This window comes from Populus alba, chromosome 4 (genome assembly GCF_005239225.2).
Source record: "Populus alba chromosome 4, ASM523922v2, whole genome shotgun sequence".
NCBI classification, from domain to species: Eukaryota; Viridiplantae; Streptophyta; class Magnoliopsida; order Malpighiales; family Salicaceae; genus Populus; species Populus alba.
This window is the reverse complement of record NC_133287.1, coordinates 18290354-18315856: the sequence shown is the minus strand read 5'-3', so window position 1 is coordinate 18315856 and position 25503 is coordinate 18290354. Positions and strand designations below refer to the sequence as shown.

The window sequence follows — 25503 nt, the reverse complement described above, 5'->3', positions numbered from 1 at the left end:
TCATCTCCAAGCTTTCTATGTGCATGTTTTGTTTCCATGGCTTTTGCTCTTTTCACCAGCCAACTTCAAATCCATTAAAAAAGATATCATGTTGTCAATATCTTACTCGCGGATTGGATTTTTTTTAAAAAAAATTATATATATACATCTAATTAAATAAATTCATAATTATATATAATAATATATAAATAAAAGTTGATAACATAAAATAAAGATAAAAATTAAAAAACTAAGAATCAAATATAAATTAAGATATTTAGTCTCGTAATTCAGGCATTTGACCTGGTTGTGTTTAATAACTTTGTTTATAAAAAATTGATTTATTATTTAATTAAATGATAATAAAAATAAATACTCATGAAATTAATTCAATAAAATAAAAGATAAAAAATATTATGCGATGTTCCATATATTAGAAATATTATTGGAAAAAAATATTTTTTTTTTTTATAAATAAATATCATTTATATAAAATATAAAAAAATTATACATAAATTAAAACAATCTGTTAAGAAATAAGATGCATAAACAGTAATTAAAAAATAACTGTTATTTAAAAGAAATTGAATAAGAAAAATAAAAGAGAAAATGAGTATTAGTTTAAATATAAATTTAAAAAACTATTTTGAAAAAATACATATAAAAAGGCATTAATTAAAAAAAGTGTTTTGAAAGAAAAAGGTCAGGCATTACTAGGTTTGACAATTAAAGCCAGCATGCTTAGGCCATTAATTTTTTTTATTATTATTTTAGATGAGTTGGGTGACATGTCGTTTGATATTGTCTAGATTCCAACCACGATGATGATTGAAACATCGGGGCACAAGATTTTTTTTTAAAAAAACTCATTTTGACAAAAAATATCTAGAAAACATCCTAGTCAATTTGATAGACTCATTCTTGGCTTAAAATAACTCAAAAAAAAAAAAAAATTCCCCAAAACCCAAAATCAATATGAAACAAAAAATCTTTTTAAGTTCAAATATGTTTTTGCAAGCCATTTTAAGGTAATAAAAAAACACTTAATTTAAACTTTTCTTATCAAACAGAATAATTTGACATAAATATCAATTATTTTTAAGGTTAGAATTGGATCTAACAAATATTCTCTCTCTAGCGCTGAATTTCACCGACTTTCTCTCATATCTTTCGAACCAAGGATAAAAAAATAAGAAAAACAAAGTTTGGGATGAAAATTGACTTTCCCCTTAAATTTTGAAAACTAGAGGGACACATTATTTATAATTTGTAAAGTCTAGGGATTACAATAAATATTTTGCCCAAAATTTATTGTTAAAGTTACCCATTCTTTCATGGTTTTCACTCTGATTTCTCATTTTTTAATCCCGTCATTCCCCCAACAAAATGATACACAATTTGATCCACTAAAAACTAAAAAAGAAAGTATGAAAAAAAAAAATACCATGAACAATGCGTCCATAATATATTATGAGTGAGTGAACAGTGCCAACTTCACATTGAAATGTCAATATCTTTTAGATTTCAATATAATAATGTTATCCGATGCAAGAAGAGAAATCTTGTAATAAATTTACGTTTCAACATGGCTTTGATCCATAAAACACGGCTGAAACAGTAAAATTCCAGCGAATCTCTTATGAAAACAAACAAATCTAGCTTGAGCTTGAAAAAGGACGACTGCTTAATTGCCAAGCAATCAATAAGCGAGTCTTAATATATGCTAAATGGATAATGGTGAATTTATATTTTTATTGACAAGTTTCTTGCTTGAACTCAATATATTAAATCTTATGTCCAAATTTTAAAATAATCATAAATTTAAAACTTGTTTATTTTTTGTTTTAAAAATATATTTTTTAGTATTTTGAATTATTATGATTTGTCTGATATTAAAAATAAATTTTAAAAAATAAAAAATTATTTCAATTTATTTTCAATAAAAAACAATTACCAACATTATATTAAACATACTTTTAGTGGAAGTTAAAGGGTTGAGCATATTATAATCACAATAATATGCCTTTTTTAAGCTTTCCATGTTAAAAGAGATCAGAAAAAAGAGAGGTTATTGTCGTCAAATTAAGGAGCACCCATGTACGACACACACAGTATTATTACAAATTAGAACATCAACTTACATTTGTGCGAAAAGTCTAAAAGATAAAGGTAGAAAAGTTACAGCGAGAAAGCACATCTGGTCGGAGTTATTAAAAAAAAGTAAGATGCCAGAACATAATTTATCTAACCCTAATCATATTTACTTGGCTCGGTCCCTTATCAAATCAAATCCCATCTCAGTTGGGTCGGTTGCTTGGAGTTCATAGTGGACGCCTTCAAGAACTCTCCTCAATCCATCCTTGGAGGTTGCATAAAGCATTTTTGCTCTGATTCTCGAAGCTGTTGGAGCCCTGAAATTAACCCAAATTAACAAGACTCGTAAGCAACCCGGTAATCTCCATGCGAACAAAGAAAAATCATATACAGTGGATTATTTTGAATCATCACAGATACTATGCTTCCAAACTGACCTAACCTTTTTGTCTACATGTGAAACCCAAGTCTCCCTAGACGCCATACCTAATTTTAATTGTCTAGAGACGTGGAGGAGACGTTGGTCAAGATCAGGCCACTTGCTTCTAAAACTCCACAGGTTCTTACAGATTAATCAAGATCAAAATCAAAATAATTGCCCCTACTAAGACTGCCAAGTTTTTAAAACTTGAAAATTTGAGAATTTCGATCCACATTAACCATCGTTATCGTTGTTAATTTCTTAACACGGCAAGCGGACGATTCAGATCCAAACCTTGCCCTAAAATACTCGTACCTCAGTAATTTTTGCGTGTGATTGATGAGGGGTAAAAAAGTGGCTTGTAGTTACCCTACTGTGATGATAAGTTAACCAGGAGTTTACAAGAGAAGGGGACGGACCATGCGATGAAGAAGATCTTGCTCTTCCGGCAATTGTCGACGGTGACAAAATCGAAATCGAACACAGCATATCTGCAATCATCATCTGGCAATGAAGCAGCAAGATCATCATAGCCCTCACCAGGGCCACCGACCTTGTCCACAGTTACCAATCTCGACTTCTCATCAATCTTGAACACTATGTACCTATGAACTTTTCTCCATTTCATTTCATGGAATGAGTTCTTGCATTCATCAGTCACCCACATGCCTGTCGTTGCCTGTCATTGCCATAGATACATAACAAAGAAACAAATACATGTAAGGAAAAGTTATTAACATGTTATGGTAAGGAGTATAAGAGAGAGAAGAAGATGTTGCTGTACCATCTTGAAAGCCATTGCCATTTTTGTTGAATTGGAGGGGAGATGTACTGTGTTGTTTTCTTTAGACAAATGGTAGTGGTATGGTGGGTTTGAGTATATGAGCCTTTATATAAAGATGTTGCTGTTGAATGGCCACTAGTGTTAGTAATTATTACAATTCTATCCATTGCCCTTAGTTTTATTTTTGATGAACTATTATCCTCGATTTGACAGATTTTATTTCATCTATTTATCCCGCATTTTGACCATAGGATTCTTTTAGTTTGTCCGCGAGGTGCCCAAATTTATTTAAACATAAAAAAATATACAAGTTTTATAAATTTTTTTAGTATTGTCACTACTGGAATGGTTAGATTTATCGACACATTTCTAGCTTGTTTGTTTTAGTTAACACAATATTTCTAACGGGAATTATTTTTTTTATTTTTTTAAGACAAAATATTTTATAATTATTAAAGTAAGGTGATAAATAATCTCAAAATAGCATGTTTATATTTTGAGTGATTAAATGCTAAAACAAAATCATAAATATTATAAAATCATATTTAAAACTTATTTAAAAGGGTAGATGACTTTTTTGAGAGAAAAAAAAAGGTCATAGACGATAAGTTAGTTGTCACAATACAAGGGCCTAGTTCATTATTAGCAAGTTAGGAGCATGTAATTTTGGAGGCTAAACCCATACATCTAACTTTGTTTACTTATTTTTTATAAAAAGAAAAAGATGATATGTCATCTACTTTAATTTTATGAAAAAAATGACATTCATGTTATCCACCTTTATTGGAATTATTATTTTTATTTTTTTAAGACAAAATATTTTATAATTATTAAAGTAAGGTGACAAATAATCTCAAAATAGCATGTTCATATTTTGAGTGATTAAATGCTAAAACAAAATCATAAATGTTATAAAATCATATTTAAAACTTATTTAAAAGGGTAGATGACTTTTTTGAGAAAAAAAAAAGAGATCATAGACGACAAGTTAGCTGTCACAATACAAGGGCCTAGCTCATTATTAGCAAGTTAGGAGCATGTAATTTTGGAGGCTAAGCCCACACATCTAGCTTTGTTTATTTATTTTTTATAAAAGGAAAAGATGGTATGTCATCTACTTTAATTTTATGAAAAAAATAACATTCATGTTATCCACCTTTATTGAAATTATTATTTTTATAAATACAAGGGCCTAGCTCATTATTAGCAAGTTAGGAGCATATAATTTTGGAGGCTAAACCCACACATCTAGCTTTGTTTATTTATTTTTTATAAAAGGAAAAGATGATATGTCATCTACTTTAATTTTATGAAAAAAATGATATTCATGTTATCCACCATTATTTTTTAGAAAAATATATAACAAGCGAATACATAAAATATTTGTGCCTCTATCATTTAAACCCGTGATCCTAGCTTGCTAACCGCCTTAGCTAGAATACATAAATGCTATAAAATGATTAAGAAAAATATAATAAGGTGTTTTATTATTCATATACATGGAACAATAAAATACCATAAAAAAACCCAAGTTATTTTAGAATATGTAAAGAGCTATAAATCAATAATTTTTAAGGAATGAAGTGATACACTATCAACAAAAGTCAAATACTTGATATGTTCCCACAAAGAGGAAGAATGAAAAAAAAAATCCTTAAATTGCAAGATCAAGCGTTGAAAATGAGGTTCTTTTTTTTTTTTTTTTTTTTCTATTTAAAATTTAATTTTTATTATATATTCATAGAAAATAATAATAATGGCAAAGAGACTTCCTAGCAATTTTCTTTGAGAAACAAATGCAATTTGCAGGTTTATAGAGTCAATTTGCCCCTACTTTATATTTTAATTGACCCAATATGGTAACATGATATTCGAAAACAATGTGCTTGAGTAGGATCGCATTCTGTTTTGTGGATATAAATCTATAAGGGTAATAAAGTTGACCCTCCTAATTTTCTTCAAATTTTATCATCTGTAGCTCCCAACAGCTCGGACTACATGTCAAGGTGACATGGAAATCGTAGACAAATCCCTTTTTAAAAAAATAAAATTGAATTGATAAATCATTTAACAATTAGGTTATCGAAAAATCACTTTTAGTTTTCTCAAAAAACTTTTTTTTGACCTTTATCGGGCTCGGTAGAGAATTGGAGCAGCGCGGCTACACTTAACAAGGGGCGTTGCTGACCAGCTTGCTCGGTCACATGAACTAGGCGTGTACTCTTACTACATGAACATAAGCTATGCAGATAATACGGTGGTCCCGATCTCGGATCACAAACCCACATCCCTATCTCCCTGTCCTTGTGTTCCTCAAAACCAAGTCTTAGCGTAAAAGCAATGGCGAAAAGAGGATAGAAGAAAAGAACTTTGCAGAAAAAGCACTGTCGCAACTAAAGAGAAAGCTTCTAGGGACAAGAGAGACCATTGAGGTGACCGACCCTTGGAGGGTTTTTAGCTCGAGTAGCAAATATACTTTAAATTACGAGAGAAGAAAGATTTAGATTCAATGAATAAAAGCTAATTTGAAAATAGTTTGATTGTTGATTAAAAAAATAAATAGAGCCATTGCAAACTTTATGTGTTCAAGGTTATTTTACCTTTAATTGAGTTATTATTTACTTGTTCATATCCATCATTATAATTTTTGGGAGTGCAAAGGGGACGACATGTCATTTACTCTGATGATGGCCCTCTTTTGTGGAAACTAGTAACGCTACATGTGTCCCACAACTACTGTCCATGGATTATTTGTTCATAGAATATCTAGTCACTACAAGTGTCATGGCATGGCAGAACATGGTGAGGGCAAGGCGTGGCTATGAAATGGTTAATACCTGTTTCAAGCCCACGAACCCCCCGCTGGGTTCCTGGCTTCTTCTTAATGGAACTACTCAATTTGGCGGTGACCCTAATCATCCTTCGAGTGGTTAGGAAATTTGCATCCAGGTCGCATTATTCAAGAATAATGGCCCAGCCTGGTGAACCAGGTAATTAACTCATCTGCAGCGAAAGGTCTGTACCGCCAGTTTCTAACTTTGTCTGTCTCGTTTGCAAGCACTAAATCGCTATGTGAAGGGGGAGGATTGATGAAAAGAAAAACATTATTATTTGCATCCTTCATTTGATAATTTCCAGCTCTTTTCGACTTCCATTTTTATCCTATGTAATTTTCGAATAATCCCTCTCCTTCCTCGTTAGCAAGACACTAAATTGATAGAAACTCGTTCATCATTTCCCCTCCTCATCCTTCCACTTTACTCCATGCATCCTCTCCCATATCCATCCCTCTTTAGCGAAGTGCTGGTTTCATTGAAGGCTTAAAGCAAATAGCAGTTTTGCCTTGAGTCTTGCTCGCAATGACAACACCTCTTGCACACTGCTTCGAAATTTCTGAACAGAGAGTCTGGCTCCTGCTATTGTTTACCCTGTCCAAGACAGACCCTGAGAGACTGACCAGGCTGATACCAGGCTGTGACGTTATTTCACATAGAATCAGGATCGAGGGAGGGAAACGAAGAGCAGAATACTTGTCAATGTGACATCAATAAGAATGAAAGATAGCAACTCCAATTTTAACTAACAATGAGCCATTGTTTTCTTCCCAATGCAAGCAACCATAAAGCGAGCCGCAGAACAAAGACATCATCAATTCCATTGTATATCGTTAAGAGCATAATGACAGCAATTCTCACATCCTACCCCGATATTCAGCCTATTCAAGTGAATGCATTAGAACTGGAAAATAGGTAGTAAATTCAACACGTGTTTCTATCAAGTCTGCTTTTCTATTCATTCTCCTCAGCGCAATGCTTTTCATGAAGAGTTATCAAGAGCCATTCACTTGCCATCACTTGGTGGATTATCTTCATTCTTCTTCTGTTCAGACTGCTAATAATAATGATCGCAAATTTAGCAAATTTAGAACATGTGCATCGCAAATGTTTGACATAAAGAAACAATTAAAAAGCATGAGCACACCTCAGAAGATTGGCCTTGCAAAGATGCTAGCAGTTCCTTCACTGAGGGATCGTTAGGGTCAACTCCTGGAAGCTGCAAGATGAATAAAATGTCAGAAAAAAAACCTAGTGCTGAAGGTGATCAATCAAGGAGTCCTTTATAGGCAGGTTCAAAGCGTACTTACTGATGCAACGACAGATGACATAAAAGACTGATCCTCCAGGGCCTTGCTCATATCTGACTGACTTGATGAATCTTTTGCAGTTTCCTGAATGGAGATCTGAAGAGCTGCAAGCAAGAGATATTCAATGGGTCAATGCAGGTTCACCAATTTAATTTAAAAATCATGGCATCAGAACAAATTTGACAAGTGTTTGAAGCTTTGGCGCACAACATGGCAAGGTTTAAAAAATGTTGTGTCAATTTCATAGTAACTCGGGCAAAGATGATAGCAGTTCACCTAGAAACCAGGAAGTTCAGAAAGAAAAACCAATAACCAGTCATAAAAAATTCATAAGGACGCCCATACAATCAGAAGTTCTAGTAGAAAAAGAACTGTTGAGTAATTTTTTGGGTGCACTGGCACTTGCTAGTCGATTCCACATTCAATTGCATGTAAATCCCAAAATTATTGGCTTCTTAACAATACATTATCCTTTCTGATTTCTCTTATCCTCAACACAAGACACAAGTACAAACAAATAATGAAACATTAGAATAATGTAAATATGTCATACATGAATCTCAGGAGAATTGAAATTTAAATGTGAGTTTGAGCTCACATCCAGGTGTTCATTAGCAATTAATATACAGGAGCACTTTATTATATATGAATTAGAGAAGCAGAGAGAAATTCGACGTACTAGCAGGCCATGTCTATTAAAATGGAACAAAACCTACCCACTGCCAGATCCTGATCTTCATTGGTTGCCTCAGCCATTTCAGAATCGCGAACTGAGGGATCAGATCCAGAGTTCTCCATTGATAGAGCAATTGCATGCTGAAGTAGAGCATTCACTTCATCCTATCACCACAGTTAATTGTCAAAGCAAATTCATGAAACCAGAAAGATGCACTCAAACAGAAAGTATAAAGCAAGCTTTGTCCAGCAGAAGTATTGACCCACAGAACAAACAGGTAAGAGTCAAATGAAACCAACCATTGGTTCAGAAGCATTGTTGGTTGCTTCGGCAGCCTTGTCAACCATTGTTGCATCCTGTGAATTGGATGGTGGTTCTTCTCCCTTTTCTTGTCTAGCAGCTTCATCAGCAGCCCTTTTTGCAGCAGCTTCTTGCCTAGCTCTTTCCTCTTCCATAGAAACTCTAAGGGCAAGAGCCAGCTCCGGATCTAAATTAGGATCTACGCCAAAATCAAAGTCGCCACCACCAGCTGCTGCAGCCGCCACAGCAAAGCCACTCCCTCCTTCCCCATCTCCAGTGAATACAGGTGTACTGCCAACATAATAAAAAATTCAAATCACTTGAACAACATCACAAATGAGGTAAAATATTATTGATTGATCCAATATCTTACATTTCATTATGAGACAAGAAATATCTGATGGTGATTGTATACAATTCAGTTGCTTATTATCACAAGAAAAAACATTGTGAACAGCTCTTCAATTACATGTGAATTACTTCAGCTCTCCAAATCAAATCCACAATTACAATACCTATCAACTCTAGTTTAACAAAAATCGCTCTTTCAAATCAGCATATTTGAAACCATTCTAATAAAGAAATAACCATTAATTTGCATACTGATAGCTGCAGCCTCAACTAGTGAAACAAAGGAAGATAGAGTATCACACCTCATAAGAGCATCAGAAATAGCAACTCCACCAGGAGGAATGTGAACTATATGGCTACTCTCATTGCTATTGACAGCAGAAAAGAGGGCCTCCAACTTCTCCGGCTTCCCCTCCTTGTCTTCTCCAAAATCAACAATATCTAGAGATACATTGTTCTTTTTTAATTTCTTTCCTATGGTCTCCAACATCTTCTTATCATATTGGATAGGACTGGAAATTTTTTTAGCAAAAAAAGACAAACTTAGATCAAAAACAAAAAAGAACAAGCTAGTCGCAGTAAACCAACAAACAAGCTTACCTTCCAGCGAAAACTATTATTCTTTGCTGCTGATTTTTGTTTTGACGATGCTTGAGAGCTAGTTGTGCAACCTGAATTCCAGCTGATAGATTCATCTCACCACCCACTTCTAGACCTACATAACAAAGAAATTAACTGATAGACTTTAATATCAAATAATTTGAAAAAAAAGCCAGAAAGTGCTTGTGAATTTAGCTGAAAACTTAGAGTTGGTTTAGGGTATTTCAGGTTGCATTGTATTGCTCACATTCAGAAAGAAGCTTTGCTATTCTTTTTCACCTATAAATGTTTATAACTGCTGCAATTTATCACATTAGCTATAAAGTTTGAACTTTTTCCTTCACAATACATAAAAATCTGAATTCAATCATCTCCAGTAACCATAAAACACTCTAACAAAGCTCAGTTGTAGAGTAGTGACCTTAGCCATTCACAGTACATAAATACTCAAACTTGATAATAACCAGTAACCATAAAACAGCCTAAATTATATATAAGAAAAAAAAAAAAAACAAAACCCACCAATAAATTCAAGATAAAAAACAAAACCCTCCAATAAATTCAAGATAAAAAAAAAACCTAACACATTAATTAATTTAAAAAATAATAATTGAAGTATGAAAGGGCATGGTGTAAAATAAACGCACCGTGCATGCAAGACAAAATCTTGCCAAGATCACTAGTAAGAGTAGTCAAAACCCGAACTTGTTTGCCTGCCATTGTTAATATCCCCACTGTATTCTCTGGATTCGACTACAATTACCCCAAAAAATCAAAACCAGACTTATCGAACAAAACCAAAAAAAGAAAAAAAGAGAGTGAAATTACTTGGGTTTTAGCGCCGCATAAGAGATTAACAGCATCAGCTTGAGCTTGAAAACGAGAAGGAGAGTAATCGCCGTTTCGCATCCATTCTGAGTTGTCGACACATATCATAGTCGCCTAAACAACGTCAAAACAAACGTTAAACGAGATTTAGATTCATAATTAAGTTATTGTTTTTCGGGTTTCAATCAATTACTTACCTCGAGAACCATTGTTGCTGCTACTCTGTGCTGTGCTTGCGCGAGAAGAAAAATAAGAAGAAAGAGCTTTTCTTTTTGTTGATGTTTCTTATTTTCTTTCTTGCTTGCTCAAAACTCAACAGCCTGCTTTGCTGGGTGGGTACTTTAAATTTGCCTGATGCCTTTGTCTAAGAGAAGAAGGAATGTGGATTTATAGGTCCAGGGCCCAATTCTGCACCTGATGGGTCAAGACTCGAAACTCTCCCTTAGATTTAGCCCATTTACAGAGGCCCAAAAGATCATTTTAATAATTAAAGGAACACAAACCGTGTTATTTTTGTTTATGATTTTATCTGATATTTTTTAAAAAATATTTTTTAATTAAAAATATATAGATATAATTTTTTTTATATTTTTTATACTAACACATCAAAATTATAAAAAAAAATACTTAAAATAAATATTCCTTTGAAGTTTGAGCAAAAATAATTTAAAAAACACTTACAAATAAATTATATGCTAACACAGTATCAAACCAGCAAACCAACACTGAAGTAGCATGTTATTTTCTATTGGAGTGCAAAAACTGCCCATATGAAATAGGGTTAGCAAAGGCCTGGTTGAACTAGTTGTTTACATGAATAAGGTCTTTTCACATGTTAATTAAAATAATATTTGATATTCTTATATCAATTATTTTTTAAAATATTTTTTTATTTTAAAATATATTAAAATAATATATATATTTTAAAAATAAAATTATTTTCAACACGACATGTTCGAAACATGTTTAAGCAAATCACATTAAGACCAATTCATTAGGCATATTGCCATCATAGCACGTTGAGTTGCCTGAAAATCCTGCTCTTTATTAAATAAAGTTCATAACCAATGCAAGTTATGCACAATCTGCCAACTAACAGCTATAATACAAAATTTAGACAGCCAACGATAATACAAAATTTAGACAATGATGTTTTGATCATACAAGAGGAGCAGTGGGAGCCATAGGTGCTCTATGATTTCTACTACTAGGTAGGAGAGCATAAACCTCATGAACCTCTGGTTTGTAAACCTCTCCTCTGTCCCTATCTATGGCATAGCATATGTAAACGGTTTCGATCACATTGTCCAGAACATGAACGAAGGAACCCAGCACGAGAATCAGTAGCGCCCATGCAAGAACAGCTACAACATATGAATAAAACCCAATATTGCTGGCACCTTTCAGGATAGCACAGACCTGTTTACAGATATAGAATCCAGAAAAACATTCGCATTAGACTATTAGATTAGGTCATCTAAAAATAAAATATCAACATCCAAGCTAATAGTAAATTACTAGTATGGACATTTATGCAGAAACCACATGTAGTAAATCACCATCAACTAGCAATCTAGTAATAAAAAGGTGACAGAACTTAGAATAACTACTCACCACAATTGCATATATTGATGAAAGTATGAACGCGATTCCAGCCAACAAACGAGTGGAAACAGTCTCAACAAAAACAGCAGAGAGCAGATTACGTTTTAACAGCTCATATGTCATCCTGGCAGAGGTGCAGTAGGCTTCACCGGTAATGGCTGCAAAGTTGATTGTGAACTTATTAAGAAAATCTACTGCTGAAAGTAATGCTTTGACACAACACCGCAAGACAAAGTTCACCATCCCAGGAATATCCTCCTGTCTTGCACTATCGACCGCAGCACGCACAAAGCGAACAACACAAATAAGCAATCCAGATAAACATACAGTGCCAGAGGAAGGACCAAAGGCATTTCTGCAAAATTTTAAAACACAAAGGTTAAAAAGATAATCTTGTCATGATGACAATCATAAATATCTAGTTCTGAGCAGGTTAGGAAATGTGCCTTGAGATACTGGTATTGAGGACAATAAAAGGACGCTGCCAATGATTAGAGAGATTGATTAATGTGAAATCTTTATCTAGTTGAAGGCACATCCACAATTTAGGTGATATCTGAATTCCAGCCAGCAAAAGAAAAGCTTCGAGATAGCTAGGAGTAGGATCAATCATCAAGACATCCCCCTGCATTAATTGCTTTCCCTTCTATTTTCAAATCATGTGTTTTTACCACACCATCGTGTTTCTAGAATATTATCAACAGTCAAAATTAATGGAAGAGCCTACTTTTTTCTTCCAAAAAATTGTTCCAAGTACTCAAATAAACAAAAAAAAAGTTCAAGAACTAAGTTCAGCTTGATCCAAAGTAACAGGTGATTTAAATAAAATGGGCATGCACACAAATCATATAAAATGACAAAAATATTAGTTGATTTTGGACTGTTCTTGTGTCATGCTTACCTCTGCAGAAGAGTCGCTCATTATTTTCTTCCATTTTCTTGGGATTCCTAATTATTAACCAATCTCTATTAAAAAAAAACCATCATTAACAGGTGCCTTGCTCATTAAGAACTCGTGATAGAGACTATTCAACATAAGAACCATGTTAAAAAATAATAACCTATAAGCATGTCCCTGAGCCGTCCTAACAATTCAGAATGCGAATCAAGTAAACCATTTGATATACAAATCACAATTCAAAAACACATGCAATGTGCATCTAATATGTGAAACAAAGAATTTGCAGCAAGAGATCACCTCAAAGAACTTCTTATACTCCTTCTAGGTTTCGTGTCCACCCCTGTGAAGTACCACTGTGCAATAGTTCCACCTATGACATAAACATGAGCTTCAACCATCACAGTCAAAGACCACAACATTGTAAGAATTGCCAATGTGTAGTACGCTGGCACCCAACTATCTTGCTTCCAAGCACACCTATATTCTCCATTTGATTCCTTAGGCACAATTTTCCCATTCAATCTCACAAACACTAAAAATACCACGATAGGCACATAATACGCCACTAATCCAAGTGTTAACAATGGGATCACCACAAACAAACCCAGATTCTTTGACAAAGCATCAGAGGCAACTCCAATTATCTTGACTGTTAACTCAATTCTATGCCAATTAGCCACAAAAATCCACACAATGATCCCAATAATCAAGAACACAAAAACAAAGACCAAAATCCTATAGACTAGAGGGAATGCATCAGTACAAGAAGAACTAACCGTACAAGCAACAAACCAGTACACGTTAAAGAAGATAGGTATAACAATAAAGAAAGGAAGTGACACATAGACAATTTGTTTAGTGTAGTGTTTAAGCAAAAGTAGCAGAAGAAAACAAATGGGCACACTCAAAATCAAAGTAACTACAAGGGTCCATATCAAAGACTTCAAAAAACCTGAACCTGATGAACTCAAAACATAAAAATCAAATCTTGACTCATAAAACCCATTAAAGTTTGAACCTTTTACACAAGAAGTAGAATTCAAGTCGTATTTATATGAAGATAGATTAGAGTAATTGGGATTCTTGTGAAAAACACAAAAGATACCAAACCCAAAAGTACATAGAACAACAAGAACAAAAAGGATTAGAAAAGGAAGGTCCTTGAACGGTCTAGGACCATAATTGTAAGAGATCTGGAGGTACTGAGTAGGGTCAGATTCAGGTTGGTCAGGTTGGTTTGGCTCTTCAGTTGAAGGAGGTTTGAAGAGCAGAGGTTGGGATGGCGAAGAGGAATCATAGGGTGAAGTAGGTTTGTTGGCTTCTTCTGCGCTACCCATTAGAGAGGGGGGGGGGGGAGGCGGAGGAGGCCGCGGCAGTTTTATTAGACGCTGGTTAAGGTGGTGGTGGTGATAAGGAAGAGAGCATCCCTCTTTTTGGGTTTGTTTGTTGTCGGCTGTCCCTGTATGTCTTGTGTATGATCTGATGGATTTTGAGTCTGTACAGTGTGGAAGATGTTGGGGATGTAAGTGATAACTACGACACGTTAGTTATATTTTACCATCCATTTTTGACAACCATTCGGTGTCCTGGAGAGTGAAAAATGGTAGTAATTCTTGGTGAAACCATTTGTCGATGTTTTCTTATTCTGTTCTTTAAAATTGTTGAAAACATATTATAATAATTTTTGAAAAATCTTTTAATATCATCTTATTAAGAAGCATTGATGTTCTAGACAGTTTCAGGTTATATATAGTATAATGTCTTGTTTTTTTTGTGAGAATCACGTGTTATCCCAGGGTATTTTTCCCCTCCAGACCAAAGGAAAGATTAAATTCAAGATCCGTATAGAAGAATTAGTCTCAGGGACCGAAAGTTGATGCGAATATCCCCAGCTGGTAACACCAAAACAAGATACTGAATATTTGCGATGTCTAATTGTTTGTCCTTGTTATTATTTCTGTGGAAGTCAAACCTTCCATGTGAAGGAGAAGTTTATTTGCTGTGTCATGATATCCATTAATATTTTAGCTGATCTAGTTTTCTTTGTCTGCACGTCCAAATGCTCATGTAGCTTCCACTGTCAGAAAACGATATACAAGGTTTCTGTTTTTCTTCATTCATCCTATTATAATTATAATTAAAAAAAAAAAAAAACCTAAAATAGATCGGTAATGTACCGCATAGCCTGAGAGAATGCATTGTGGATTATTAGCACAGTGCTTTTTTTCCCCCTTCTCTGCAAAAACGGTTTACCAAGGGTAAAATCGTCTTTTTCGCACTAATAAATTAAGTGAGGATAATTTTGTCTGTTGATCTTTTTCAACAGGAAAATGATTCTATTGCCAATAAAAACAAAAAAAATATTACCCTTTTGCTTAAGGGCTTTTTTGTTATTATTTTTTTCACGGTTGAATGATATAAATACCATTAAAAGTTAAAAATTAAAAGTACAATCTTTTCATATTTTTAGCACAATAAAATACATATTTAACCTTAAAAAAAACTGGTTTGAAAAGGCATTTGAATCTTTAAACTGTGTTTTTTTTCTGTAATATTTAAATGCTCTAAGGGGCTGTTTAGTAATTTAATATATTAAAATATTAGTAAAAGAATTGCAAACACATGCGTTTGCCCGTGGTCATCCCTCAGGGCTTTTTAACGGTGTGTGGGGAGCTGTATGACAACCAAAAATTGTCAGCCACCGCGTCTTTCAAATCCACAATTATTCGACGATGACGGAGAAGTTTTTTCTCGAACCCCTCTTTTCTTTCTCTTGGGTCCTTGATATTCGCATTAAGCTTTCAAAAACTCAACTGTAACCTCCAATTCAAATTTATTTCACTGGTACTCGTTTTTATGATTGATTTTGATGTCCTCTGAAGTTTATTATTTTTTTAATTTAATTTTTATTTTATTTTATTTTTTTTATCAAAATTAGTGCTTATTCTTTTAATTTATATTTTGTTATCTTTTGCTTGATTTTTTTTTAATTTTAGATTTTTTTTTCATTTTAATTCTTAATTATTATTTTTTATTTATTTTTTTACAAGATTTGATTTTTATTATTTTGAATTACTATTTGTTTTGATTTTTAATTTTTTATGATTAAAAATTTTTCTTTATTATTTTTTTATGTTCATCTTTTACAAGATAATCTAAGTCTTATAATTTAGGCCACCGATTTTAAAAATTGACTCGATTTAAGGTTTTTTTTTTAAAAAAATAATTATTTTTTAATTTTATCATTTATTATTGAAATTACTAGACTTTAAACTTTATAATTTGTTTTTTTTTTTAGTATGTGATTATTTCCTTATATCCCGAGTTAGTTGAGTATTAACATCAGTAAGCCAATAAAAAGTTAAACCTTGATAAAGTCCCCAAGACACAAGAACGGATCTCTAGGATTGCAAACAACCATGTTATGCATTTTTGCCAAAAAATATTTTTTTTTTATTTTATATGATTTTTTTGTGTTAATATCAAAAATAAATTTTTAAAACTAAAAAATACTTTAACAAACAACTGTTACTGTAATACCATATCTTAGAAAAATAAAAAATTGAGGTGGAGTTAACAAGCTTGTAAGTAAAATATGAGATGAGAACAATCTGTATGGTTGCTAAACCACTGGCATGTTTCTATTAACAACAGTTATCGAATAGGAAAAGCATACTAATCGATTATCTAAATCACAAATTAACAAACTCAGAGTACACAAACTAGCTGGTGTTAACGGAGATTCAAGTTTCCTCATCCCACTTGTCCTTAGGTATCTCTCCTGAGTCAGCAATAATTACTTTCTTTCTGGGCTTTCCACTGTAAGTTCCTGCTCCCCCTTCAATTGCATAAACCGTATCCATTCCTTGGATAACCTTTCCAAAAACAACATGCTCTCCATCCAGCCTACATAAGTTGACATATGCATTCAGAGATCAGTACAGGTCTGGTATAGATTTAGTCTCGTGCATCATTGATGATGCAAAATTCCTGCATAATTACTTTGTCAATGGCAATTCATCGGACAACTAGCTAAATCCGATTGATAAAACTGCATTATTGTGGAAGCAAATAGCTTCTTTCAGAGACAGATTTGTTGTGGGTGGTAAAGAGAACTTATCCTATGGCTTGAAATGCATTACAACTAGATAAATCAAAACAGCTAAGAACTGTTCAGACTCGGGTTTTGCTAGGTTGCCAGAAAACAGCTATTTTGACCCAGCCAGATTATTCTTTATATTATCTACATTTCTCAATAACTTACCAGCTAGTCTTAATGGTGGAGATGAAAAACTGAGAGCCATTGGAATTTGGTCCTGAATTCACCATGGAAACAACTCCTACAGAAAAGGAACGAACAAAGTGGGAAAAATGACAATAATAAAGAGCAGACTTCAAACTATAGAATAACCTGCAGATTCAACCAAGGTTGCATTTGGTATAAGGTTAAGAATTAGACAAGCAATTTTCAAAAGTAATTGTCAAGGGTGTAAAAGTTGGTTTTTATAGATGCTCAGAACGTTAATAAATTGAAGTGTAAATTGTTAGTGGAAAGAGACAAACCAATCAAATTACCAGTAATGATTGGGGAGAGAGATATAAAAAATTATTTAGGTGAGACTTTTGAGACAAACAAGAAGAAAGAAAACGAAAATTAGAGGGTAAAATTTAAACCCCCCTTCTGCCATTTGGAGGGTAGATATTATCCTCCCCTAATGATTAATCTCAACTCAATCCCCCCCCCCCCACCCCCAACCAAACAAGTCCCCATTCATGCATGGTGGCCATGTAAAGCAATCAGAAATGAGCATAATGATGAATTGAATAACCTGCATGTGAATGTTTTATCTTAAAATTCTCATCGGGAAAGATGCTTCCATATATAGAATCGCTTCCCTTCCCATCACCGTAAACTATGTCACCGCCTTGAATCATGAAACCAGATATTATCCGATGAAAAGGTGTTCCCTTATAATGGAGGGGCTTCCCACTCGCACCCTTACCTTTTTCCCCTGCAAGGGAGTTGTGATAATTATATTAAGACATAAATTATAGAAATGGCTTCCATCACTGACAATGGTAGCAAAAGGATTCATAGAATGAGAAGTCAATACAAAGAAGAGAGAAAATACCTGTGCACAAAGCCCTGAAATTTTCTGGAAAGAAGAAAAAATCAATTATTAGACACTTTGGTAATGGGTTTGACAAATAAAGGTCAGTTTCAATGGCCCAATCCGGCTTTCCAAATAAATCATGATAAGATTTTCAATTTCTTTCTTTAAATCAAGTTGCTTGTTAGGGCTAGCGCGAAAAGAATAATATTGACTATGTCCCAATTTATACTTGTCTGAACTGGTTCAAGGGTAAACTTGGTTCCAGTAAGTACTTATTTGAAAAGTGAATCAAGAATTTCTGAAGTGGTGATCATAGAAAAAAAAAAATTTAGATCAATGCTAGAAAAAGATAGTGTTGAACAAGATCTACTTAATTCAGAGTATCAAAGAAAACAAATGGGAATATAATATATCAGATAACAGAGAGTAGAAGATAAAGAGCCTCTATAAAAGCAGAATGCCCGGATGATCTTATATACAAGAACAAGGAGCTGTTAAACAAGTTATCTGAAGCTTGTAAAGAAGCCAATGAAACTATGACATTGTTTGTTCGCAAAGACTGGAGGAAGTTTCACTACAAGTTTTAAAGCTTAGATCACCAGTTTAACCATCTAAATTATAAATGTACAAAACCTCAAATAGTTCATCATGGAAATGGTGATTATCTCTCGAATTCTGATTTTGCAAAATGAAGGTCGATTGTCTTTCACATGCACAGTATATCAAAAAATACCTGCAGTTTTTGATACAACGTTTCCATATAATCCAATAACAATTCTACCTGCAGAAATCCAGACATATTATTGAAATTAATAAGAGATAAAAAGGAGAACAAACTTATTGGACATCAATCCGATGCATAACAGCCAATAGATAAGTGTACTTTAGAAAATTGCTTTTTTACTTTCTGATTCTTCTTAGAGAAAAGAAGGGACATTTTGCAAAATATTACTTCTTATTGCATGTTCTTCAATAGTACAGATAAAAGAGCTGTACCCTGACGTTGCTCGTCAATATCAACATCCAAGTATACTCTATGAGTTATCTCATACTCCTGTTCTTCTTCCTCCACCTCATCCTAAGCAACAAATTGAAAACGGTAGCTCAACACTTCACAGACACAAAACAACAAGCATTGCAGCATTGTTGGAAACTGAAAGAATTATTAAACAAATCAAACGGCACTGAACAATAAAGAAGGGAGAAAATATCTAGCATGACAAGTAACTAATGATATTGATTTGGCTTCTCATCATAACAGTTAATTTGAGACTATGGATCCCTTATAAAGATTCATAAAATACAATGACTCACTTCGCCTAATCTACCAATTTACGTAAAAGCTTGGCCACAAGAAACTGAATGCTCAAACAAGATGCTAACATCTGGAAACCTTTGGCACACAATCCAAAAGCAGAACCAGAATACCACAACAACTACTGCTTGCTTATGGTTCAACTATATATCAGAGCTAAAATTCACAGACAAAACATATAAGTCTGCTACTTTAGATCAGGCAATGCTGCATTCTAAAGTAGTCCACTCAATTTTCAATAAATTCACAACCACCACTGACAAACCAATTACCTCATAAACAAAACCCAAATCACAAAATCAAAATCCAAGCAAAACCCACAAGTCTGGATCCAAATAATCCTAAGAAAAACAAAACCTTAAAGAAAAAAAAAAACTTCAACAAAGAAATATACCTGTTTAGGACTGGTAAAGGCAAAGACGAGAAAAATAAGCAGGACAACGAAGAGAAGGAGGCACTTAGGTTGAACCACCCAAGCTGGACAATCTCTAACCATTGTTTTGATTTCGCTTAATTTCTCATTGACTTACTTTATTCTCCTTCATGGGTCACAGAAATTTTAAATCTTCTCAGTAAATATAAAAAGAGATCACACCTTGATTGCCTAATTTTTCTGGTCTAGAAGCTGAAGAGCGTCCAAAAAACCTGTAGTGATTGCTAAGAACAGATTATTGTTTATTTATTTTTTCGTAAAAAGCTGAAAAACGACATGTCGCTACCCTAGAACAACGTTGGTGGTTCTCTCAGGATGGCATATGAATGGAGTTAGGGCCGAGGCTGCCAGGCTGTCATGTCACTTGGCAGGCCACTTAAGCCCAATAAGACCAACAAAGAAAAGCTATACTGAAAGCTTTGGGCTGTAGAGAGCTGCTTTCAGCTGGTTTTGTTTGGGTCGATTGGGCCTAGTCACATATTTCGATGTAAGCTTACATTTGTCCCAAAGCTTAGAATTCTATAAAATTTAGGATTTCTTAATGATCGAAGACACCCGACGTGAAGAACAATGGTTGATCTTGTTTTAGAGCCCTTTTGTTTTGTTATTTAAAAAAAAAATATTTAAATTTTTTTTTTATTTTTTTTTTTAATATGCTAATGTTAAAAATAAATAAAATATTATTTCAATGTATTTCAAAGTAAAATTTATTTTAAAAACTAAATATATTCTTAATTCTAAATGTGATGTGTATCAATTTATGAAATCAACGAATCTGATTGATGTGCTGAGCAAGACCACTGTAAGTCCAAAAAATGAATTGACTAGAAATGTTGTTTTGGGTTTAATGTTTCTTATTATTTGGTTTTATAATATTGAGTATGACTTTAAATTTAAATGTTAGATCGACTTGAAACTTTATCATATAATTCTAGATGTATTATTTTATATTGAGATAAAATTTAAAGTCAATTATAGTTCAATAAGGTAATATGATACAAGTTAGATGTTATTGTATAAAAATCACATTATTTTTTCTAATTGGTTGGGGATTATCTTTCCTTATGATTTTTTGGGTTATATGCCTGGAAATCATTCCTTATTTTATTTGGATACATATATGACTACATATTACTTATATATTTTTATAAGGATTTCAAGTGCTACAAGGAAAACAAGATCACTAAGAATTCTTAAGTTGTAAAGACAAAGAGGTCAACATCAATCCTTATTCTACAAATAATAAAGTTTTCTAGTGATTTTGAAACTAATAAATGGCAAAAAAGATGAGGTGCACTGGCAACAAATTCTCCTTCAATTCCAAGGAGACTATAAGCAGCATCTTTTTCTTGATTATAGGGAAATAAAAGACAACTACTAAACATTATTTAAGCAAGCTATCATACTTAATTTTGCTTCTTTTTAGCTCTCTAAAATTTGACAATTTATTGTTTGAGATTTAATATTTGTTTTAGGTTGACAAAAGCCACAATAATATTAGTTTTTGTCTTAGTATTTTTAGTTGTTTAAACATTGAGTTTGTTATTTTACGGGCTTAGTTGAGATCAGATGTCTTAGTTGCTTTAGCTACAATCTAAGGCTAGCTTGATAGTTAATTTTTTACAATTTCGAGTTTATTCATCTATTTTAGGTTGATTTTATAAGTGGATTCAAATTAGCCTAACAAAGAAGATCTATTAAGGTATTTTTGTTTGGAGTATAAAAACTTCTTGGAAGACACTTTTTTATTAAGTTTTATGATCAATATTGATGCGAAACTACTACTCTTGAGTGTTGAGAGGATTTATCATATTTTCTGGTTCTCTAAATAATTGAAACGAACTTATAAAAAATTAACTGATTTTAGAATTTTTTTATATTTCTCATTCGCAAAATAATATTTGTAGGGTAAAGGTTCTTATTTCACTAGTACTAGTATTTAGAGACATGTTTTTATTATGTTACACTTATTGTATGTTGCATGACCATGTAATCATGCAATTCACAATAAAATAATAACTTTTTTTAATCTTCAAGACTTTTTTTTCTTGAAAAAAAGAGTAAAAGGGTTAATTTTTTTATTTATTTTGTCTCAAATGTGTTCTAATCAAATCGCCGTGACCAAAAGTGTGGGAATTTATCGAGTTCAACTAGATTAATGATTTAGACGGTATGATTAAAATTGAGCACTAGAGTAACAAGTTTTCACAGGTTATGGTAGGATAAGTGGAGTTGGACACCAAAGAGGTAAAGGTTAAACACCAACAAAGACCCGCAATTTTATGCTCAAACTGAGGCTCTGTTGACTCATGGGGTCCTGGCGGAGTGGTTAGGCGCATTCTCGTCGCTTACGAGGTCTGGGGTTCGACCCCTCTCTTTTTTTGCAGCCGGCTGCTTGGAGAGCACTTGTCACCCGGTGTGAAAGGAGATTAGTTTGTACAGCGCTCAGGATACCCTTGGTTATACCAAAAAAAAAAACTGAGGCTCTGTTGCAAGGTAGACAAGTAATGTTTAACTGATGAACCAATCCCTTGTTAGGTCGAGTTTTAGCCACTGCGATATCCTTTGGAGGGAGAGAGGGACCGACTCCTGACGAAAAAAATCACAAATGTCTCGTCACCTTTTGTATTCTTGTCCACACGACTACATGTTACCAGTCGACAAGCAAATCTGAAAGATAGAAACGTTAGAAGATTCACCAAGAAAAAAATTGATTGGATTTTCTTCCATGGCAAATCATGTGCCAATATATTGTAGCTTTTTTTCGAATAAAAATCTCTTGAATATCTGGAGCCTTTAGGGACAGACCGAACACCTGTATTTTGCTTCTTTTTACTCTTTCTTTCTTTCATCGATCAAGATTTCTTGCATTATTGAAATTAAACCCTTTTTTCATTAATATAATTATCCAAACATAACTTAATTAATTTTACGGGGTTCTAATAACAATGTAAATTTTTAATAACATTAAAGTTTATAAAACTTCAACCGGTAATCTTTAAAAAACATACTTAAAATTTAACTAGTTAAAATAATAAGGTTAAATCAAACTATTCTTGTAAGTATACTAGGTGATCCGTCCACATATCTTATAATATATTTCTAATCAGGGTGAAGTGGCTATCAACAACTACCCGCTGATCAGAAATTTTTTGGATTTCAGCTCATCGATTGTCTATAAGATTATAAATCTGCTGATGAAGACATCAACCCAAAAACAAAAGATCGAAGCATGATAAACGCCACTTTGATGTGATCCTTCGAATGCAAGATGGGTTATTAATAATTTGGAAGCAGAGACAAGGTAGAAAAATGAGGTCCACCCCTTCATAGTTCATATGGTGCCAGATTCAAACAGTCTGCCATGTTAGTTTTTTTAATACACACAAATCATGTGTGATGGTTTTATTAAAACAAAGCAGCAGTCCCCGTGCCTTCTTATATCAACCTGCCAAGTCGGGCCAGATTATAAATATGAACAGACAACGTGCTATCCGTCCTATTAAACTTCAAAACAAATATAGGCTTGAGCATGCGTGACCTGATTTTTTTTCTTTTTAATTTTGATTTTAAAAAAAAAATAATGCATTAATTGATATTTTTTTTTCAAATAAATTTTGGGTTTATATTTTAATTAGTTTGTGATGATTTTTTTATTGATGTTGGATATGTTTAGTTTTTAAAGGGATAGACATGATTCATCTATAATTTATTTTTAATTTTATATTCAACATATATATATATATATATTTCTTATAAGATTCTTCATATATATTTTTAAAACATTAGTTTGGCTTTTTGTTTTTGCATTCTTCATAGGTATGATAACTTCTCATGGGCTCATTTCACTGTTTCTTTTTTAATTGATTTTTGTTTTGTAATTTAATTAAACATGTAGATATGTTGACCAAAGACCTGGTTGCTAGAAAAGATCACATGTTTCACACTCCAAAGATTTCCCGGTGCACCAGTCGACGGGATTATTCAAAATTTAATCAAGAGTCAGTGGCCATGTGAGTTACCATGTGGGATTTGGTGATCAATAATAATATAGAGTAAAGAAACTAGAAATGGCCTCGCCAACAAGGAAGTTAGCAAAAAGAAAGCCTCTGCTACGACTCTGCCAGCTCGCAAAACCACATGCATCTGCTCTTCTTAGCGACTAAAAATATATTTAACTAGATCTCAGTCGCAGCAGGATCACTTGTGAGATCTAGTCTTAAATCATCAGAGCTAAAAACCACAACGATCACATTATTTAGACTGCGTTTATATTATATTTAAACTATAAGAGCATAAAATATGATAATTTAAGTTAAAATGTCAAGAATATTAAGAAAATGTTAATGCAAGAGAGTGATATACTGGCCCCCGTCCTCTCCCTCTCCCTGCATGTCACGGTCCCCGTCCCCTTGCATCGCTTTCTGCAGCAGCATATCTTTGGAAATAATTTAAATAGAGTCATGAGTCACATTCAACGGCTAAAACCATCACAAAATTATGGCCTTGATGATTTTTAAACTCTTATATTGCAACTTTCAGGGGTAACTTGCAGTATACCACCACGTAGTTCTCTCGTCCCGCCGTTTTTTTTTTTTTTTTTTTAAAAGCACAAGTGCACAAGTTGATATTTGTTATTTGTTTTTGGCATATACTATATGCCATATAATAGCAACTTGCAGGGTATCGGAAGAATGTTGTTTTATTTTCAACTGTTTTAATTTTTAACATTACTATTTGAATATATTTTTAAATAAAAAATATTTTTAAAAACAACCTGTCTCTTTCTTGTCTCTATCTTTCATTTGACAGTCCCCTTTTTTTGTTTTTTCTATAGCTCCGCCCTTCATTTTCTAACCTCCCAACCACCACCATTCGATTAGATGGGTGTGAGCTTAAAAAATTCCTCTCACTTAGATAATTAGGTCTGTGATTTTTATTTTTCAATTTGTATGTTATTTGTGTTTGGTCATTATTATTGTTATGAGTTTTAATACTTGTTTGATTGGTTTTATGTACTTTATGGTGATGGAAGTTGAGGGAAACCCAAAGATGGTAAACATTTTAGCTTTACTTGCAAAAAATTACCTTTCACAAGTGATTAATTGGCTTAGAAATACCAAAAAAAGAAAACTTTTAAATGAAAAAAACGGAACCACATAGAATTAAAATAAATTTTAAGGAAAATGTAAGTGATTTGGAACCAAATCAATTGTAGGAAATGTCAACGCATTCTCAATATGGTAATATTGATTTCGGAGGACCAAAAAAAACTTTAAAGAAATTGTAAGTGATTTGAATGACTGGAGGATCAATATGGTAATATTGATTTCGGAGGACCAAATTTTACTTCAAAGAAAACTTGGGAGGCCATCGCCTCCTAAATACACAACCAGCGCAGCTGCATGCAAGAGGCTGTTGGTTTCCCCCTTCTGGAGGGAGTCGTCAAACTCTTACTACTCTTCCGCCACCGAAGAAAAAACATGTTGCCGCCTTCGAAAGAAAAGCTACTTTACCATTTGAATATTGACAATTTCTCTACTGAGCAAACTGCCAATCCTCAGTTTTGGCACAAGTAATTTGAACATTGACAACTTTATTTTAGAGTTGGATAGACCGACGGGTCATAGTACCACCACACACACACATAAACAAGACGTCTCGCGAAAAGTTATAAAAGATAATACATGGGTCAGAAGAGTTAACCAGATTAACTCTTAAAAGAAATTTCAATAAATAGATTAAAATCACTTGTATGTTTGATTTAAGATTTTCACAGATTAACTTAGTTTTTTATATATATTTATTTTTCAATTCAGACTAGTTTAAATTTTAGATTAAGGGTGTGTTTGAAATTGTGATAATGATCAAAGTAATTTTTTTAAGAAATATATCAAGATAATTTTAAATTAAAAAATTAAAAATTTAAAAAAAATACAATAAATAAAATCTGCCTCA

At 33.1% G+C, this 25503-nt stretch overlaps 4 protein-coding genes across 5 annotated transcripts; all 4 read right to left on the bottom strand.

Annotated features, from left to right (window-relative positions):
• Positions 1-2077: 2077 nt before the first annotated feature.
• Positions 2078-3413, bottom strand: LOC118040483 (actin-depolymerizing factor 5). Its single transcript, XM_035047444.2, has 3 exons — positions 3279-3413; positions 2914-3173; positions 2078-2390 (listed from the first exon to the last, which is right to left on the bottom strand). The coding sequence occupies exons 1-3, from the start codon at positions 3297-3299 to the stop codon at positions 2240-2242; spliced, it is 432 nt and encodes a 143-aa protein (XP_034903335.1). The 5' UTR covers positions 3300-3413; the 3' UTR covers positions 2078-2239.
• Positions 3414-6828: 3415 nt separating this feature from the next.
• Positions 6829-10534, bottom strand: LOC118040475 (26S proteasome non-ATPase regulatory subunit 4 homolog). 2 transcript variants are annotated; one of them, XM_035047433.2, is made up of 10 exons: positions 10375-10534; positions 10178-10291; positions 9997-10102; positions 9350-9464; positions 9052-9261; positions 8398-8689; positions 8139-8262; positions 7423-7526; positions 7260-7331; positions 6829-7169 (listed from the first exon to the last, which is right to left on the bottom strand). In XM_035047433.2, exons 1-10 carry the CDS (start codon positions 10384-10386, stop codon positions 7119-7121), a joined length of 1200 nt encoding a protein of 399 aa, XP_034903324.1. In that variant the 5' UTR covers positions 10387-10534; the 3' UTR covers positions 6829-7118. The 2 variants fall into 2 exon arrangements, with proteins under 2 accessions (XP_034903324.1, XP_034903325.1); XM_035047434.2 differs by having other exon boundaries at positions 6829-7166.
• Positions 10535-11201: 667 nt separating this feature from the next.
• LOC118040471 (uncharacterized) lies at positions 11202-14291 on the bottom strand. Its single transcript, XM_035047425.2, has 3 exons — positions 12981-14291; positions 11792-12137; positions 11202-11596 (listed from the first exon to the last, which is right to left on the bottom strand). The coding sequence occupies exons 1-3, from the start codon at positions 14018-14020 to the stop codon at positions 11336-11338; spliced, it is 1647 nt and encodes a 548-aa protein (XP_034903316.1). The 5' UTR covers positions 14021-14291; the 3' UTR covers positions 11202-11335.
• A 1920-nt stretch (positions 14292-16211) lies between these two features.
• LOC118040479 (peptidyl-prolyl cis-trans isomerase CYP21-1) lies at positions 16212-19787 on the bottom strand. Its single transcript, XM_035047441.2, has 7 exons — positions 19507-19787; positions 18794-18875; positions 18531-18578; positions 17816-17839; positions 17513-17695; positions 16948-17023; positions 16212-16589 (listed from the first exon to the last, which is right to left on the bottom strand). The coding sequence occupies exons 1-7, from the start codon at positions 19606-19608 to the stop codon at positions 16427-16429; spliced, it is 678 nt and encodes a 225-aa protein (XP_034903332.1). The 5' UTR covers positions 19609-19787; the 3' UTR covers positions 16212-16426.
• Between the last annotated feature and the right edge of the window lie 5716 nt (positions 19788-25503).

Bases quoted from the DNA above. Each gene is read 5' to 3' on its own strand.
- LOC118040483 (XM_035047444.2), bottom strand. From the start codon at position 3,299: ATGGCAATGGCTTTCAAGATG. The intron at 3,174-3,278 runs GTACAGCAACAT...TGGCAATGACAG, and splicing joins TGGCAATGGCTTTCAAGATG to GCAACGACAGGCATGTGGGT. The intron at 2,391-2,913 runs GTCCGTCCCCTT...GGTTAATTTCAG, and splicing joins AAGATCTTCTTCATCGCATG to GGCTCCAACAGCTTCGAGAA.
- LOC118040475 (XM_035047433.2), bottom strand. The intron at 10,103-10,177 runs GTAATTTCACTC...GGGTAATTGTAG, and splicing joins TATGCGGCGCTAAAACCCAA to TCGAATCCAGAGAATACAGT. The intron at 9,262-9,349 runs GTAAGCTTGTTT...AAAAATTTCCAG, and splicing joins ATAATAGTTTTCGCTGGAAG to TCCTATCCAATATGATAAGA.
- LOC118040471 (XM_035047425.2), bottom strand. From the start codon at position 14,020: ATGGGTAGCGCAGAAGAAGCCAACAAACCTACTTCACCCTATGATTCC. The intron at 12,138-12,980 runs GTGATCTCTTGC...AAAATTTTGCAG, and splicing joins AGTATAAGAAGTTCTTTGAG to AAATGCCTTTGGTCCTTCCT. The intron at 11,597-11,791 runs GTGAGTAGTTAT...ATCTGTAAACAG, and splicing joins CATCAATATATGCAATTGTG to GTCTGTGCTATCCTGAAAGG.
- LOC118040479 (XM_035047441.2), bottom strand. From the start codon at position 19,608: ATGGTTAGAGATTGTCCAGCTTGGGTGGTTCAACCTAAGTGCCTCCTT. The intron at 18,876-19,506 runs GTATATTTCTTT...TTTGTTGCTTAG, and splicing joins CCTTTACCAGTCCTAAACAG to GATGAGGTGGAGGAAGAAGA. The intron at 17,024-17,512 runs GTTATTCAATTC...CCTTTTCTGTAG, and splicing joins GATAAAACATTCACATGCAG to GAGTTGTTTCCATGGTGAAT.